The 18,812-nt window shown below is 38.4% G+C and overlaps 1 protein-coding gene across 1 annotated transcript; it reads right to left on the reverse strand.

Annotated features, from left to right (window-relative positions):
• Positions 1 to 545: 545 nt before the first annotated feature.
• On the reverse strand, positions 546 to 16,326 carry nsun6 (NOP2/Sun RNA methyltransferase 6). Its single transcript, XM_053499465.1, has 12 exons — positions 16,277 to 16,326; positions 15,899 to 15,996; positions 13,001 to 13,156; positions 8,059 to 8,156; positions 7,637 to 7,743; positions 7,339 to 7,492; positions 7,106 to 7,187; positions 6,876 to 6,995; positions 5,745 to 5,892; positions 4,639 to 4,790; positions 3,118 to 3,243; positions 546 to 1,368 (listed from the first exon to the last, which is right to left on the reverse strand). The coding sequence occupies exons 1-12, from the start codon at positions 16,284 to 16,286 to the stop codon at positions 1,180 to 1,182; spliced, it is 1,440 nt and encodes a 479-aa protein (XP_053355440.1). The 5' UTR covers positions 16,287 to 16,326; the 3' UTR covers positions 546 to 1,179.
• Positions 16,327 to 18,812: the final 2,486 nt, after the last annotated feature.

An 18,812-nucleotide genomic window follows, 5' to 3' on the forward strand; every position in this document is an offset into this window, starting at 1 on the left:
TTTCTCTGTCTTCCTCTCTCTCTCAAACCATCAATACTCTCGATCCTATCTCAGCTTGGCTCCTAAAATAACCAGAATAATTCTCCTTCTGAACATCCCAGGATCTGAATGAGTGAAAGATGTACATTTTTAGTCCATGAAATGTTACCTATAGCCTGTGTATAGTAATTACTAAGATTTATTCAAAAGATGTCTGAACGCACCCACCTGAATGGAGGAATGATGAAATGGTTCTGACTGGTCACTATAAATAGGCTGCTGAAAATTCTGAGAATGTCCCAGGTGGGGAGGCAGCTACTTTAAGTCGTCAGAATGGCAGCAGTGACGGTGCTGAAGACTAAATTTAGGTGCAAAACCTGCTTCCAGACACTCCTACATTCACACTCGCAGACTGTTTTAAATCACTTGCGCTCTATTAACTATAAGTTCCTGTGCACCACCTTATAATAAACTTCTAACCTTCTAAATCAAGATTCATCTACTTAATTAGGCATCCCAAAACCGGACAATGAGTCATAAAGACAGGTCAACTATATAGGAGTGATGGATCCACATGAACTTTTCTCAGGGTGTAAAATTCTTTAGACAAGAGATCAATTTAATCTACTTACTTTATTGACTGACCATTTAAGCACTTAATCATCTAGTGTCAGATTTCCATAAGTAAGTATCTAAAATTAGCATAAAATCCACTCATTTCAAAGCATTTATTTGTAAACAGTTATAATTAAAAAAATATGTTAATATAAAATATTTAAAAAGTGTTTATTTCCAAATGTAAAGCTCCTGAATATTATTTTATCAGTTTGGAAAAAATTATTGCTTCTCCTTTTTTAAAAAAAAAAAAAAACCTCTTAGTGATCACATCTGTTGATTAACAAATTCAGCCGCCAGTCATTCGGTGTATGTGTGAGAAATTGTCAATACCATCGTGTCCTCTGGCTGCATGCTGCTTCCTGGTCACAGTCCAATGGTCACGCAAACCCAACTATCACCATAGCAGCCGTTGCGTCACTGTTGTCATGGCAACGGAAGCAGAACTACGCATGGCACCACCCCTTCTCTCCCCTCCATTCATGCCGTCTCTTTCACCCCTCCCTCCCTCCCTCCCTGCCCTGGAACTCTTTTCCATCTGCGTTCGTGAGCTGCTTCACGAACACGTGTTAGAGTGATGGTGCGTTATCTCTTGCTGAATTTTGCTATGAAAAACCCGATAGTGTCTGTGTTGGCTTTCGGCAGGAGGTCGTCGGAGGTGTGACTGTCGGTAGCTCCGTGCCATGAAAGTTCTGGACGGAACCTTTGCAGCAGCCTCAGCTGGTCACATGATAATTCAGCTCCAGGCATGCCTTTTGATCCAAGGTGTGGCTCCTGGGAAATAAAACAATTTTTTAAAGATGTTACTTGTGTTGAGCAAAATAATCAAATCTTTAGAAATGATTTTATGCAAGTATTTAAACACATGTTGCATTGGCATGCACGGATTATCAAGACATGACAACAAGCATATATCACAGTTCAAGGTCAAATCTCTCACCATATTTCCATAAAACCAGAGTTTAGGTAAACTGCTAACTACTGTAGATATCCAATAAGTTTATACTAACATTTTCAGCATTGTTAATCCCTGACCACATTCCTGAATAAAGCAACAGAAAATCAAATGCAAGAGCCATCCATGGCCGAGGGGCTGAAATTGGCCATGCTCTCTCTGTGGGGTAAAGATGCCATGCTCTCTCTCCTCTCTCACTCTCAGTACCTGTGAGAAGCAACTAAAATCGACTCAATTCATCCTTTAACAACTTACAATAGCTGAATCCTTGTCCTTATCCTCACAATTTTTGCTCCAGATGGCTATGAATTCACAAATCGTGATGAGTCATGGATAGTCACACAGTAAGAACTGTAATGATTTGCAACTAAAAACTATATTTTAGGCAGATTTAAAGCTTTTTATTACTTAGTAAAGGCTTAGTAAATATGCTAATATGTTGATCAGTGTCTATTCCTTACGCAGACGAAGTCGTGCTGGGTCACATGACCTTAAGGCTTTTTAAGCACGGCGTAGGATTGTATCACTAGTAAGTAAATGTTTGATTATTGGGTTATAGGGTGAGGGTCTCCATGGATCAGACTTGCTTCTTCTGGGTGCTTGATTAATTTGGGATCTGGGGAGTTTGGAGGCAGTCTTTGGCTGTTTGCCCGCTATGCCCTGTGCCGGGCAGGCTGTGAGGCACTTGATGTTCTGATACCTTTCCATTGTGGCCAGCACAGACTTTTTTTTCAACGATTTGTGCTGCATTGGCTTTTCTGTGAATCGGACCAGAGACGCTAGTTTTTGTTGCCTTGATTCCCTTGTATCTATGATCCTGTTACCAGTTTAAAGGCATATAATTGATGTTATTTATTTCACCTGGCAATGGTGTTGGTGTTGTGGCTTATCGTGTACAGTATATATTGGTGGGTATACCTCAGGTAAAATTGTACAATTAATTTTTTTCAAATATTACAACTTAATTTACAATTTTTTGCTTGATAGCATCAATGGCAAATGTAGTGGGCAGACAATGAAAGCATTTTTATCTTCCACAATTTGAAAAGAAAAATATATATTTTAAATAAGATCAAAGATGTTGAAGTGGTGTGTTAAAGATTGGGTCTTTTTAATACAAAAAAAATATGATATATTATCATATTTTTTAAATTTTCGCTAGGTAGATATATCTAATTGGAAAACCCAACACGTCAAAGTAAATCAGCCATAAAAAAGAATTTGCTGCATCTTGACTGATCACTTTTTCCCCCACTATTACTTTGAAATGTAGCGGGGTTAAAGTATAAAGTCCTGCAAAATGAATGAACTTAAGTTAAAGACAAAAATATATAAATATATTAAATACACATACTCTAAATCTATTTAGAAGTAAACGTTATCATCCATGGCTTTATCACACCAGATGTTCTGCTTTTCCATGCCTCTACATATTGCCACCATATTTCACCTTAGCAATTCCTTGTTATGCCGCACCATGCGCATAGAAAGGGGCGAGCACTGGCAAAAATGATAAAAGTGGGATTCCAGAACAGTAACCAGTTTGCACTACTGGACAATAATCTCACCTGTGGCTCCAGAGTTAAACACGGGAACGTTTTCAATGCCCAGGCCACCTGCTCTTCATTTTCAGCAAGTGTTACAGTGCAGGTACTATACACCAACACACCTCCTTTTTTCAAGAGTTGCACAGCCTGTAACACACACGCACACACACACAGTCATGGTAAAGATGCTACATTCCAATACACTTATTTTTTTAACTGACTAATGCTCCATCAGCTTACACAGACTCAAACTAGACTTTTGACAGGTCCAAACTTTCCAATGCAGATACTTAACCATGTTATTGTAGTTAATTCATAATTTATGGTTGCCAAAAAAAAAAAAAAAGCTATTTTTAAACCTGCAATTTGGCACAGACAGGTAAGGAAAGTGCTCCATCTACTGGCAGTAAATGCACATCACACATAAGGTCCACTGCGCCAGACATCACACTTTTATCAGTTTTAATTTACTTCAATTCTAAAGTAAGATTGAAAGCTCTGTAAATTAAACAAACTTAAGTAAGAAAACGCTCAGTACAGCGTAGTATCAATGATTTCCATTACTGTGACAGTATCTTTTAAAGGTCCCATATTTTCTCCACCAAAGTGGGATGATCCAACCAAAGTACTCAACAAGTAATGTGTTCTATACCATGCAAAACTGTTAATGCAGCGTCCTTTTTTACACCCCTTACAGAAAATATCAAACTCTTCCTATAGTCATGCTCCACCAGGAAACAGCTGAGCTGTGCAACAAGTTGGGTGAGAAAATCTTCTTACATGAGGTCACAATAAGAGGAAAATATGTTGTTACATCTTATCCACCTAGGTGGGTCTGGAGCTGGTTCGGAGCCGGTGCCCAATTTTAAACCAGTTCTTTGTTTTCAGACAGCCAACGGACCGGCCCTTAAAATAAACGGTTCCATGGTGGCACCAACATTTTCTGGGCTAGAACAGAGAACCACTTACGTCAGGGGCTGGGGCGAGAACTAAACTAAAAATAGAAACAAAAAATTTGTGTCATAAAAAAAAAAAGGACTCTATGCAATGGGCAGCTCAAATGCCTTCTATTAATGATGAAGCCAGGAGAACTGCTCACAAGCCATGTTAAAGTTATTATTGTTGTGCTTGCCACTAAAATTTTTTCACCACTACCACTTTTTTTGCTGCGGACATTCCTGGGAAAGTACACAGACGTATGCAGTGATGTAATGATGTGATTCTCTGGCCCATGGAAAAACAAAGCCAGTTCTTCAGAGCTTTGTTATTGAACCGGCACTAGCACCAGACATGAACCAGCACATGGCTCATTTTGGTGTAAATTGGCTTGTTTAAGCCCCATTCAATACAAATATAGAAAAAGGAAAACGAGCAGGGAATGTTTTTCTCTTTTGCTTTAGGAGGTCTGTCTGAACATCTAAAAATGACTTAAAAGTATATTTTGAATAATAGGTCCGCTTTAATGAAAAGTTATGGTTATAAAAATGCTTTACGTTTTAGGTTTTGTGAAAAAGTGCTTCAGGTGTGTGCATGCGTTCCTACCGTGCGGAAGAGTTTCCTCTGTAAAGGCTGGTATGAACACACTTCCTTAAGACTGTAATTGATTGCCATGTTAGGTCTCTGTCCCAGCCCACTGCATGGAGCATCTAATAATATCCGATCAAAACTCTCTTCTGGGAAAGGAGGAGTGTCTGCTGACATGCACAAGATTACACAAGACGTTAGCATCAGCAGAGCTCTTAAAAGCAGTCATTAATGATTAGTTCAAATGATCTGCCTTGAAGCCACAAGACTTTATCCTAAGCTGCAGCTGATACAAAATCACGGCAACACTACTGGCTTCAAATCTGATTGGTCAGAAATGCTGGATTAATTTAATATAAAAGTTCAGCTCTGACAGCAGTGTCAGCTGCAACAGTCATGTTTACATTAGTGTATATAATCTGATGCATTATCAGTTTTAGTAATAATAAGGGATTTGTTTGGCACGAGCTCGGCAAGGGCATTTACTTCAACATTTATGGACGAGTGGTCTTCAATGCTAGTGATTTATAACAGAATGCTTTCCACCATTAATCGTTGCACTTTCCAATTTCTCTGTAAAATGAGAAAGCACTTTTTGTCTCTTTAATTTACTTACAAAGAAAATGATGAGCCGTTTATAGCTGATATAATGTGTCCTAAAACACTCCAATAACATTTAATATACAACAGATTGAAAAAAAAATCAGAAATAAATCTAAAATAATAATCCTTGAGGAATAAAGCTATAAAACGTGCTGTTTTTGGAAAGTAATTGCCTTTGGGGGATTGGGGATTTAAAAGCATCATGTCCTGGCATGTTTTATATTTATGCTTATGGTAGTTGACTGATTTTTCTAATGTTGTTGTTTGTCTTTCGGCTGCTCCCATTGAGGGGTCGCCACAGCAGACCCACTGATCCGCACAACAACTTGGCACAGGTTTTACGCCAGATGCCCTTCCTGACGCAAACGGCCCATTTTTATTCTGGCTTTGGGTGGCATTGGGTGGGAATCGAACCCAGCCTTCCGCATGGTAAGCGAGAAACCTACCACTGAGCTATCAATGCACCCCTGATTTTTCAGACTTTTTTTAAATACAATAAATAAAGATGATGTCATCAGTACCTGCACTAGAGTTGGAGGTAAGATCAGAGCAGACGGCTTGTATACCGTTGTAACAGTGTGCCTTAATGCAGCTCAGCTGCAGAGTGCGAGCATTCTCAATGATCTTCTCAACTTTGGATTTGATCTTGTCCAAAGCCACTACCACTCCCTGTAATAAACACAAAACAAGTGATTGAGGCACTTGTGTAGGTAAATGTGAAATCAGTTCAGACTTATAAAAGCTAACAGTATATGGTATTAAAAACTTCTGGTTAGTCACTCCTGGGCCCGTATTTACAAATTCTTTTAAGCCTAAAAGTTGCTCCTAGTGATAGTCTTAGAATTATGACATTTTCTTAGAGTTTCCCCTTAAATTAAAGATAATAAAGATAAAAAATTATTCATGAAACATCTTAGCCCTAAAAAAAGCTCCGAAGTTAAAAATCGTTAAGAGTAGAAGGGAGGACTTTTAAGAGGTTCAAGAGTTTCTATAGCCGAGGACAAAATGCCTTTACAGATTTTTTATTAATCAAACACAGTCCTTGAATTGCTGCGCCATCCCTAGTAATGGGGTCAACCACACCTCCCCACTAAGATAAAGGTTTTCGCACTTTCCTTACTCAGAGTTGCTCTGAGAAGTTTCTTAAATCATTTTTAGTTTAGGACTCCCAGCTAGGACTTTTTAGGCTAAGATAGGAGGTCTCTGAGAGAATCCTAAGAAGCTTTGTAAATACAGGCCATGATCAATTTTATCCTATTTCCATTAAAATGCTGTTAGAAAAATCACCATGGTTCATTCATCTAAACTCTTCTGAAATGCTATTAATCAGACATAATCAGGCATGTTTGGTGCCTGCTGCTTGTCCTGCGACTCTAAGCATAATGTTAACTTACACAGGATTGCCTCCAGTTAAACCCTGTCCAAACTGCTTTGGTGAGAGCATTCAGCCTATTTAAAGAAACAAAGCCTCCTTGTATAAATAAACATTGATTAAAAAAAGGTTTCCATTAAAAAATAACATTAGAATACCAGAAATAAACTAGCAAAGGTTAATAGTGATATATTGTTTTAAAAATAGCCCTAATAACCCGTCTGCTCATGACCAATACAGAGTGACAGATTGACGAAGTCCCTGACATAGTCCCTCTCACCTGATCCGCCATGAGAGCAGCTATGTGTGTAGTCTTTCCTCCAGGAGCCGCACACATATCCAAAATCCTCTCGCCAGGACGAGGTCCTAAAACATGGCCCACAACCACCGATGGAAGGTTCTGCGTTTGTGTTCGCAAATATGCATATCCAAACAACAAATATTATTACATGACAGATTATTATTCCATGTCAATATTGTCCTTTAGGACGTTCAAATATGAGGTCCTACCTGCAGGAACACCTCATTTGGCAGCACACCGTCAAAGGACGGGCTTTCAAAAAGAGCGTCCAGCATTCTAATGGCCACACCTCTGAAAAAAAGAAGGAAAAAAAAAAAAACACACGAGTGTGAAAAAATTGGAGAAAAAAATATATTGAGAAAGCACAAACAATTATTAATTTCTAAAGTCTGATTTACAGTTTTGTTTTCATTTCTTCTAAATCAGGAGGATTAAGATTTACCTCACTGGTCCTTCCGCGCAAAATATTTCAGACCGGTTCATCATACACACGCCATTCCCGAGGAAAACCTTCTTTCCCTGGAACTCTTTAGCTCCTCGTGTGCACCTGCCCTCCACATCCGAGAACACGGACACTACGTCACCTGTCTTCATAACTGAAGAAAACCCACACACATATGTTAATAGTAGATTCTGTCTATTGTATTTTGAATACACTATATTGTACTGAACAAGCAATCATTGTGTGTGTGTGTGTGTGTGTGTGTGTGTGTGTGTGTGTTTGGACAGTGAGTGCTTACATTTGGGCGCACCAAGGACACCAGGAGCAAAGACATTAGCTCCTCTAAGTACCGCGCTGCCACACTGTGCTCCGACGGTCACTTCAGCGTTCAGCATGCTCACATCCCTGAACATATCATAACTCCACTTGAGTAAAACTTTTACACTAATCTCATGCACACACATACACAGAAAACTTACATTTATTCCATGATACGTAACTTAACTCACCACATACTGTTAACGCACACACTAGTGCTGTCAATCAGAGATAGACTATTAATTAATTTCAATTTGATTTCTTATTGAAATCTTGAAATCTTATTGTGCATGTGTGTAAAAGAAACAGGCAATTAAAACTGGTAAGAAATCCAGAGGGACACAGTCTCTGGAGGAACCTGGTCTACTTTTTCAGCAGAACAGAGCACATACAGTACAGTACCTCGGGCCTCTGACCGGCAGCAGCAGCACATCTGGAATCTGTGGGTGAAAAAGGATGGGAGTAGAACCCTCATCACCGGAACCCCTGCTCACTTGCTGCTGAAATACAGGAAGAGACCACAAGGGATTAAAGCGTCTACTCTGATACGCTGTGGAAATTAGAAATCAGAAATAATGCTCAAACTTCTACAACAAAATGTTCACAAGAAGTATATAAATGTCTGTAAATACACTATGTTCCAAATTATTATGCAAATTATATCTTTCCCTGATTTTCATAATTAGTCATTGCAAATGACAGTCAGTATAATTTTCGAGTCATCAACCATTAGGGTATAATTTGAATTTTATTGAACAAACCTCCTAATGATAATATTTATTTCGAAAAAATACAAAACTGAACAGAGTGTAAACATTTTATAGGTTGTAGAGAACTTAAAATAAGCTTTTGTTGAATTTGCAGCTTTAGGAGGTCATATTTACTGAAATCAAAAACAATTTCAATTAAAAACATCCTAACAGGGCATAGGACATAAGAACCCCTTCTTTGATATCACCTTCACAATTCTTGCATCCATTGAACTTGAGTTTTTGGACAGTTTCTGCTTGAATTTTTTGCAGGATGTCTTAATAGCCTCCCAGAGCTGCTGTTTTGACACCTCCCACCCTCATAGATCTTTTACTTGAGGATGCTCCAAAGGTTTTAAATGGGGTGAAGGTCAAGGGAGAATGGTGGCCACACCATGAGTTTCTCATCTTTTATTCCCATAGCAGCCAGTGACACAGAGGTATTCTTTGCAGCATGAGATGGGTCATTGTCGTTCATGAAGATGATTTTGCTATGGAAGGCACTGTTCTTCTTTTTGTACCATGGAAGAAAGTGGTCCCTACAACGGGACCCTACAGGGGCCTACCAGCTCTCTCCCCATGATTCCGTCCCAAAACATGGCACCACCTTGTTGGCGTCGCAGCCTTGTTGGGACATGGTGGCCATCCACCAACCATCCATTCATCTGGACCATCCAGGGTTGCACGACACTCATCAGTAAACAAGACTGTTTAAAAACTTGGCTTCATGTATGCCAGAGCCCACTGCAACCGTTTCTGCTTGTGAGCATTGATTAGGGGTGGCCGAATAGTAGGTTTATGCACAACTGCAAGCCTTTAAAGGATCCTACACCTTGAGGTTCGCGGGACTCCAAAGGCACCAGCAGCTTCAAATACCTGTTTGCTGCTTTGTAATGGCATTTTATCAGCTGCTCCCTTAATCCGATGAATTTGTCTTGCAGAAACCTTCCTTATTCTGCCTTTATCTGCACGAACCTGTCTGTGCTCTGAATCAGCCACAAATGTGTTCACAGTACGATGATCACGCTTAAGATTCCGTGAAATATCTAATGTTTTTATACCTTGTCCAAGGCATTGCATTATTTGACGCGTTTCGGCCACAGAGAGATCCTTTTTCTTTCCCATATTGCTTGAAACCTTTGGCCTGCTTAATAATGTGGAGCAACCTTCTTCGGTACTTTTCCTTTAATTGGGCTTATCTGGCAAACTAATTATCACACATGTCTAAGATTCATTTTAGTGATCCAAAGAGCCCTGAGACACAACACCATCCATGAGTTTAATTTTAACCCTAAACATTTAATGTTTATGACACTTAAATCCAATTTGCATAATAATTTGGAACGCGGTGTAGTATAGCCATGGGCAAAGGTTTAAGATCACACGTGAAATTAATTAGTCTGAAGCAACAAATCACATCTTTCTTTAAAATTTATCTTCAAGAACAAATTTTAGTTTCTGACCAATCCAACATCAAAGATTTTTTGTCCTCCATTACAAAAAAAATGACCCACTCCAAATGTCTCGACAACTTTTCAACAAGATTCGGGAAATCCTTGACTGAGATTTCTTTTATCCAAACAGAATCAGTTGATGTTTCCAGTTCTTTGTCACTACTTGACCTGTTTATCTGCAACTTTGTTCCTGAGAACAACACAGAGACTCTCTATGGGATTCAAATCAGGACTGTTCCCAGGCCACGCGGAATCTTTGACGTCTTTCTTTTTTCATGAACCCACAATCTTAGATGAACAGAAAATCAATGGATTCCAAGCAGACATGCAGGTACAGTACGTATGGCTGTGCACACCTCCAGCTTATTTTTAGAAAAATCAGTGTAGTTTTGACTAAGTATGCACCGATTGTGAAATTCTGGGCCGATATTGATGGTTAAAATTATAATTTGTCTGATAGTGATATGTTTTTATTTATTATTATTATTATTATTATTATTACACTTTTATAATATTAATAAATATTTTTATTTATTCTCATTTGTACCAGGAAAATCTAAGGAAGTGAAAAAAAAAGAAAATTTTTAGTGTTTCCATAGGAAAAAGATGTGCAGCATAAATAAAATGTTTAACCTTATCCATTAAATAAACAATAAAATGGGCTATAAAATAAAGTCTAAAAAAGGCTATAAAATGATTACAAACATAAATAAATTTTGTTAGAGCTCTTGTTTATTTCATAAAGAAAATGTTCTCAGGCACATGTTGTAACAATGAAAAGGAAATTAAGGAAATGTGTCTAACGCCAAATAACTGGACTCTTGTGGACAATGCTTTATATACAGTAGATACGGTGTGAAAATCCTTACACAAGCAAGTTTTTGGTTCTCTGTGCTAACTAGCTATCGTGGGACTATTGCTAAGCACAGGCTCCCAAGTCTTCTTTACTACCTATACCAGGTCACGTTACAAGGTTGTGGCAATGGAAGCTATTTCGGGTGGTATTAAAGCGCCAGCTATTGGATCTTTCGCAAAGCTGCAGCGAGGCAGGGTTGTCTTGCCCCAGTCAGACCACAGTTAACCAACATAACAGGTACTGTACTAGTGCAAAATTTAGACAATCCAACGACATAAAAACATGGGCCACAGCCATCAGGGAATGCCAACTTATTTGGAGATGTGCTGATGGCCGTTAAATCAGAGCATTTAATCATAGGAGTCTTGTTTGGTAAGGAAAAGAGTCCAGTCATGGCATCGACCAATAGGGCACCTGATATCATGACCTTTCATCATTTGTTTGGTTCAGTTAATCTTTTTTCCAGTTGGCCTTCAGACATAGTGCTTGCTTGAGTCAAACTGCTAGACATTACTCCGATCCAAATTCATGAGCCTTCTACACTGCCTAGGCATTTCATCAGGACATTTGGTAAAAAGTGCTGACCATATCTTGGAAACCAAACGGAGACATCCTTTTGGCATGGTCATCTTTTGGTGTGGACTTCCACATATCTCTTCCCTTTGGATATCTCTTCCCTTCGGAATAAATTTCATGATTATTTAATGACGTAATACACTTTAATGTCTCACTGTTAATTTAAGTAATCCCTCCGGCAAAAGAACCACAAATTGTACCATTTGGGGTTCTATGATGTAATGATAGCAAACGTCTTATACAATTAAATTCATTTCAGATGGAAAAAAAAATCCAGAAGGGAGGCATAAACTTAAGGTAATGTTTAATATATTCAGATTCAGAAAACAGCTGATTAACACCAAGTTAAAAAACAAAACTTTACAGCCCTGTCCCAAAACACTGAAGTTTGATGTTGATAAAAGGTTTTATTTCACCAGGGTTATACTGAATAATTAATTGTATAAGGTCAATGACTGGACTTGTGTTCTCTTGTACTGTTACACAACTGGTCTAGTGCGATAACTGTTGGCTCTGTGCCTGTCAGGACAACTAAAATAGATAAATGCATCAGTTTTTCCATTTTGTATCGGCCTGGGCTTCTTCCTTCTCTTGTTCTTCTTTTTTGTGTAACCGAAGTTGAAATCCTCTGGGTTGCATTACCGCCCACGTTAGGTCCTTTACTTCCTCATCTTTCTGGCCTCTTAAAGCAGATTTTTCAGTCCAGTCTTCCTTAAAAAAAAAATCTTAAAATGCTTCTCCGATTTTGTCTTGTTCTGTGTTTCCACCTCTTCGCTGGCTTCTATTCTGCACTTCCACACACACTATCTTTTTCTCTGCAGTCCTGAAGTCCTGTAAGTTGCATCATCGCTATCTATAGATCTCACTCTCCCTCTACTTCCCTGTCCTTTGAAGCAGACTTTTCAGTCCAGCCTTGCTAAAAGAATGATCAATGACTTCTGATATTAAAAGACTTTTACAGAATCAAATTAGATTGTATCCCTATTGTGACATCATATAAGAAAAGCCCCACCTCAGGTTTTGCCCAGCTCTGCTGTTCTTTGGAGCGGTGTGGTTAAGCAGTAGCTCATTTACATCAATATTACAATTGCATGAGTGGAACACAGCATTAAGTTTTTTTTTCTGGGAGTATTTTAGCTAGAGCATTAACAGACATATTTTGGACTGCATCTGAAGTCTATGTTAACTTTTTAAATAAACAGTAAAATATGGGATCTCTATTTCTTACATTGTGCAAGTAAGGGCCAGTTAAAGAGTCGTCAGACCTGCTTTTATACCTTTACCCATCTGGTCAATTGAAAAGGCCATGACATCGGAGCTTCTCTGAGCCCGTTTGCACAATACTGTTTTATACGACACTATCATAAACAGTTATAACTCTCATTGTACTAAATATCCTCTTATGTGCTGTTTACATGGGAGATCCCAAAATAAACAAAATGTGACTGTAATGAGAACAGTCAGACCAGAACTTGTGATTTTTTTTGTACATCACGCTTCCCTGCACATATTGCTGCTGGCTCCTCTCCCACACCCACACGTCTCTAAGAACAGAACTGTCACTTCCTCACAAGTATGCAATCCGCATTGGATTGACTTTGATACAGTATGTGAAATGTGATGATGCAGGTCTTATACCTTTATTACAGCACCTGTCACAGGAAAAAGATCAGAGCACATATGTGACAAACAAATACACAGACACACACCTGTACAAGGTGCTGCTCCAGCCTGTGTTGAATATCCTGTAGACTGTGTATGTGTGTGCTGGCCCTCAGGCAGGTGAGTGACGGCGGGTGAGACAGACAGGAGAGAAGAAAATCAAACACTCTCTCTGCCTCCTCCTTTCCGAGTTCAGACACAAGCTGAAGGGGAAAGAGACACACACTTGCATTAATGTACTGTGTTACTATGTGGTATAAGTCCTACATGCTTAAGCAATGTATTACAAACTATTTCAACCATTTTTAAATACGTTGTAAATGAAAAAAAAACGGACTGGAAAAATCTTATTTACAGCCAATATTCAGACTTGGATGCACCTACAGTATGGCAGCAGTTATAGCCTTAAGCATATTTGGGAATGATCCGACAAACTTGGCACACCTTTCTCCCATTCTTTGTATAAGAGAGAAGATTGACACATTTAGCTGTAATGCCTATGTCTCATACCTGTACATAGCATCTTTTCTGACCTTCCAGTCTATAGGTTGCAATAATGCACTAACTGCCTATAAGCTCAAGGAATGAAGAAGTGATACTCTTGCAAAAAGTATTTGCAGAAGATACTTTAGAAGTGTATTTTTGCTTTATATGAGCTATAGCGCTAATCAATTTTAGACCATTTGTCATTTGTAAGTTTATTTCAATTATTTTAAGGGCGTGAATTGATTCTGAATCAATTTACTAATCATCACAGGATTGATTAAATTGCACAGCTCTAATCTGGAACATATCTTTCTTTTAGAATTCCCCAACATCACGCTTGCTTGCTTTTCTCTCCGGCCACCGTTAATGCTATTTTGCTCAAAAATGAACTAAATATGTATGAGGTAATTTGCTTTAACTGATTATGGCTATTTGTGGTTGGTAACTGGATGGGAAAAGAGGCCTTTTGACTTTCTCATATTTAATAGATGAAGACGCATAATGATTTATAACTTCTCATATAAGTGCCTTTCCTGGTTTTTGTGCATACACACACTTTCACTCTTCAATTCATGCGATGTTTTATAAATGAAGCCCACTGCTGTGCTTTCTTAGTGAAATGCTTCAGGTAATTTTCCTGCTCAGGTCTTTGTCCTTTTCAAGTCGGTAAGCTCTCTTAGAAAAGTTTTCACCCAGGATTGCTCTATATGTTTGTGCATTTATCTTTGCCTCTATCCTGACTAACTTTCCAGTCCCTGTTGCAAAAAAAAAGAAAAGAAAAAGAAAAAACACAGCACCATCAAACATGACAGTGATAAATGTAATTCTCACTGTGTGGTTTCCACCATACAGGGGGGAAACCAGACACTGAGATGCTGGGAATTATGGCCAAACAGTTAAATGCTCATTTTATCAGAGTGAAGGATCTTGCTTCTCATGATCTGAGAGATGTTTAAGTGGCTTTTGGCAAACTCCAAGCAGGCTTTAATACGCCTTTTAGTGTGGAATGTGGTCATCTGGTCATTCTACCGCGAAAGCCTGATTGTTGGATCACTGCACTGATGGCTGTCCTTCTGTAAGGTTATCTCATTTCCACAAAGAAACTCTGGATCTCATTCATAGTGACCAATTGATTCTTGGCTCACTGCATGAGCAATGCCCTTTAAGCCTGATTATTCGACTTGGCAGTCAAATCCAGGAAGTCAGTGGCTTTGAACTTTTTCCATTTGCGAAAGATGAAGACTACCATGCACTTGGTGCATTCAATGCTACGGAAATTCTCACGATAACTTATTTCCAAAATCTATACCTTAACATAATCCTGTCTCACAGAAAAATCAACCATGGGGTCTTTTACAGGCAGTCTTGCACCCTTCTTTTTTACGTTGTCTAAATTTATTTTAGGATGCCAGTGAAGCATTTCAAGGACCACTGGCAAAAGGATGATGCACCAAAGCTCAGTGGTAAGTTTCACAACAAAAAGTCTGACCTCTGTTGTAAGTCAGATATATATTCTTGCAAAGCATCCCAAAATCCTGTTTTTGCACAGAATGAATGAAATACATCGGCTAAATCAATTTACAGATGAATGCCTCTTGTACATGCAAGAGATTTATGAAATAAAGCTTCGTGAAATTAACATTTTGGTAAAACTATTGGCTGGGAAGCCTCGACACCTAAATGATGCTTTATCTCACCATCACTACTAAGTCATGGATGCCCAGGGCTCATTGATGCTTGTTGAGAGTAACAGCTAGCTCATCTGGTCCAACCTCACAGAAGAGCTACTGGAACACAAATTACTGAATGAGTTTATGCTGGCAACGATTGATAAGTGTCAAGGTGCCCATGCTGATCATTCTCAGGCCCAAAAGTGGCTACAATGATCACTGGAGCATAAGAACTAGACCGTAAATCAATAGAAAAGGATATCTAATGAATTACATTTATACTCATACCACTTTATCCTGTACACAGGGTCACAGAGGGCCAGGAGACATAGGACACATAGAGACAGGGTACAAATCCTTTGCAGGGCGCGCACACACTCAAAGCTGATCATTGATTCAACACACTACACGAAATTTGGGAACGCATGTCTTTGGACTGTGGGTGAAACCGGAGTACCCAAAGGAAACCCACCAGGCAGAAATCAAACCCATACCCTGGAGGTGCAAGGCGACAGTCACATGCCAGCCAGAGCGCGTCCAAATTACATTTTTATGATCCTTAACAGTAAGAATGAGAGATTATTCACAGGAGAAAGCATAGCACTTGAGCCTTTTCAGACGTGTAATCTTTAACGTAATGACTATTTTAAATTATACAAAATGGTATCACAAATGCAAAGGCAAATGAATTGACGATAAATTTAAGATGGCACACTGTTCTGGGTAGTTCATTATAGTGATGATAATGCAGACAGATTTTTTTTTTTTTTTTTAGGACTGAGAACCTACCTCTTTATTCGTGTAGACATGGTGAAGATACTCCTGCACTTCAGCTCTTAGGGCTATCTGTGGGAAAACCCTCTTGTTTATCACAGACATCATGGACACTGTAGAGATGATGAAAGAAAACGAGATACAGCTGTCAGGTTCAAACCGTAGCAATGATTAAACAGCATGTTGTATTTACAATAACAGCAACACTTCAGTCTGATATTATGTGGTGTTGTGAATGAATGAAGCACGTGCTTTCGACAAGATTCTTATGTTAAGATGTTAATGTTAAACCGGACAAACTGAATACACATTCGGAGCAGAGCTTAGCTACAAACTACCTGTCTTTTAATGCGAGACGAGAGCGATAAACAAATTTAGTCTTCAAACACATACATGCCAACATCCTACATTATATCCGCATACGTCATAAAGGGTCATATGTCACACTCAGGCATGATGGGAGCTGTAGTTCTACAGTTATATCGCGTCAAACTACAGTTGCCTTCTTTCCTTTGGTGCTGCGCTGTGTTATTTTAGAACTAACTTTCGATATCTAAGGACCTCGGAACCAACATTACATCACGTTGCTAGGTTACCAACAGTAGGCTAAACAGTCAGTGGCTAAAAGGAAACCTCTCCTCTCCTTTAGCCTAGCTAGAGACCTAAACATCACCATATTCTCACTGAATTTTTCACAAAATGCAACATAAACATCCCCAACTGTAGCTGCCTCCCACACCCAGACAAACTGCTCCACCTACTGGTGGAACCACAGAGAGAGCTGCTTACTAGCCGCACAGGACACACACACACACACACACACACACACACACCACTGAGGGGCAGTGTGACTATATCACATCAATTACTATTATTATTATTATTATTGTTGTTGTTGTTGTTGTTGTTGTTGTTAATATTGTTGTCCTGTTGTTCATTCTTTTACAGAGTTTAATGTGTGTGCTCTTTATTTACAGAGTCAGACAAAAAATGTATACACACTTTAGAAAAATAAAAACATGTATAAATATTTTAATGCAAAATGTATTGCTATGTGTTATATATTGATATATATATACAGTGATGTCAAAAGTATTCTCATTCATTACTTGAGTAGAAGTATAGATACTAGGGTTCAAAAAGACTTCTTTAGAAGTTGAAGTATCAACTCAAGCTTTTTACTCAAGTAAAAGTGTAAAAGTACTGGTTTCAAAACTACTTAAAGTATAAAAGTAAAAGTAACGTGAGGGGGAAAAAGCATCAAGGATAAAAGCTTAGGCGAGGCCACGGGCCTATTTACTGCACTAACACCTCATTAAAAAAAAAAAAGAAGAAAAATGTGTTGTTTTTTTGTTGTATTTTTTAATGGCCATAGTGATTTGGGATACTGTATATGGCAATTGAAAAAGAATATATATATGATATATATATATGATAACTAGTTGCCTATAAGTATTTTAATGGTGCAAAAATTCAAACTTCAAAGGCATGTCATCGGTAAGCTTTATTGAAATGTAAATGTTCATCCAAGCTTAGCTGCAGGAATCCATGAGGGCAACATACAAGAAAATTTGGGTACTCAAAGCAGGCTTAGTAACAATTAGCCTCGTTACCATTTTAAAAAATTCTTCCAGGTATGGCCAGGGATGTATAAGAGTTGGCTGGTCTTCCTGGATACCAACCTCCTCGCTGGTGTTTGGTTGTGACATTTCGCTCGAATCTTGAGTCTCTGTGAGTCTCTATCATGGACATCTTCGTATCTTCGTCTACTTATCACAACGTTATCAACCGAGAATGCTATTTTATTTAAATGTCCTTGCTGGAGTGTATGACGTGACGTCATGTGCAAGTGCGATGGATCGCGTACCAACCAGTAGGGTGTCAGAATGATATGTTTATACTTCTCGTCCAACCACAATCAAATTCGCTCCATCAGGATGCCGCGATTTATCCATATGTATTTTTTTTTGGTTTGTTTTTTGAATGACAAGCTGAAATAAAATAGGAGTAACAAGCCTATTTTTAAAATGTAAGAAGTAGAAAGTACAGATAATTGCGTGAAAATGTAAGGAGTAGAAGTAAAAAGTCGGCTGAAAAATAATTACTCCAGTAAAGTATAGATACCCCAAATTTCTACTTAGGTAAGGTAATGAAGTATTTGTACTTCGTTACTTGACACGTCTGTATATATATGATAATAGTATAATAAAAAAACATGATAATATTATTAATATAAAAAAAAAAAAAGTATTGAAAATAGTGGGTAGAAATGAAACTCTGGATAAAAACAAGATAAAATATGTGTTTTATGTTGATAATCGAATATAAGATTATATTATATAAAAATAATCAGCTTTACTCTTTCTGTCTTCCTGCATCAGCTGGTGAAATGTTGCTCTGTTTTCTTCGTACTCGAAGGAAGGGAAGCACCCAAACATGACGTTTTTTCCCCTCCCCTTTTTAGAGTGTTATCTAAATATTTTCTAAGTACAGTAGCTTATTAGGCCTTTGCTATAACACATTTATCCCCAGAATTGTATGCCTCTAGACTTCTATGGTTGAAGAAATGGGTTAGAAAAGTATCAATGGTATCAGTATTGAAACAAAAAAAAAACAAACAGGATAAAGAGAGTTTAGTTCTTTTTTTCTATGTGAAAAGTAAAAGCTACTTTAAGCATACCAAATATCTTAAAGTAAATATCCTGTCCTGAAGGTTTTCACATGATGGGACAGCACGAGTCTGACTGTAGCCAAGTGTCTGGACAGCAGTCTGTATGTGAGGATAAAGAGGACATGGCGAGGAGATCCCAGACAGAGAGCCGTTTGGACGTAGTATTTCCAGTGTCCGTAATGCACTATAGCTGTTGCACGTTCGTCTGTGAGCTTCTGAAGTGTGTCCTGTACCAGACACAACAGCTGCCCATGACCT

This window comes from Clarias gariepinus, chromosome 1 (genome assembly GCF_024256425.1).
Source record: "Clarias gariepinus isolate MV-2021 ecotype Netherlands chromosome 1, CGAR_prim_01v2, whole genome shotgun sequence".
Taxonomy (NCBI): Eukaryota; Metazoa; Chordata; class Actinopteri; order Siluriformes; family Clariidae; genus Clarias; species Clarias gariepinus.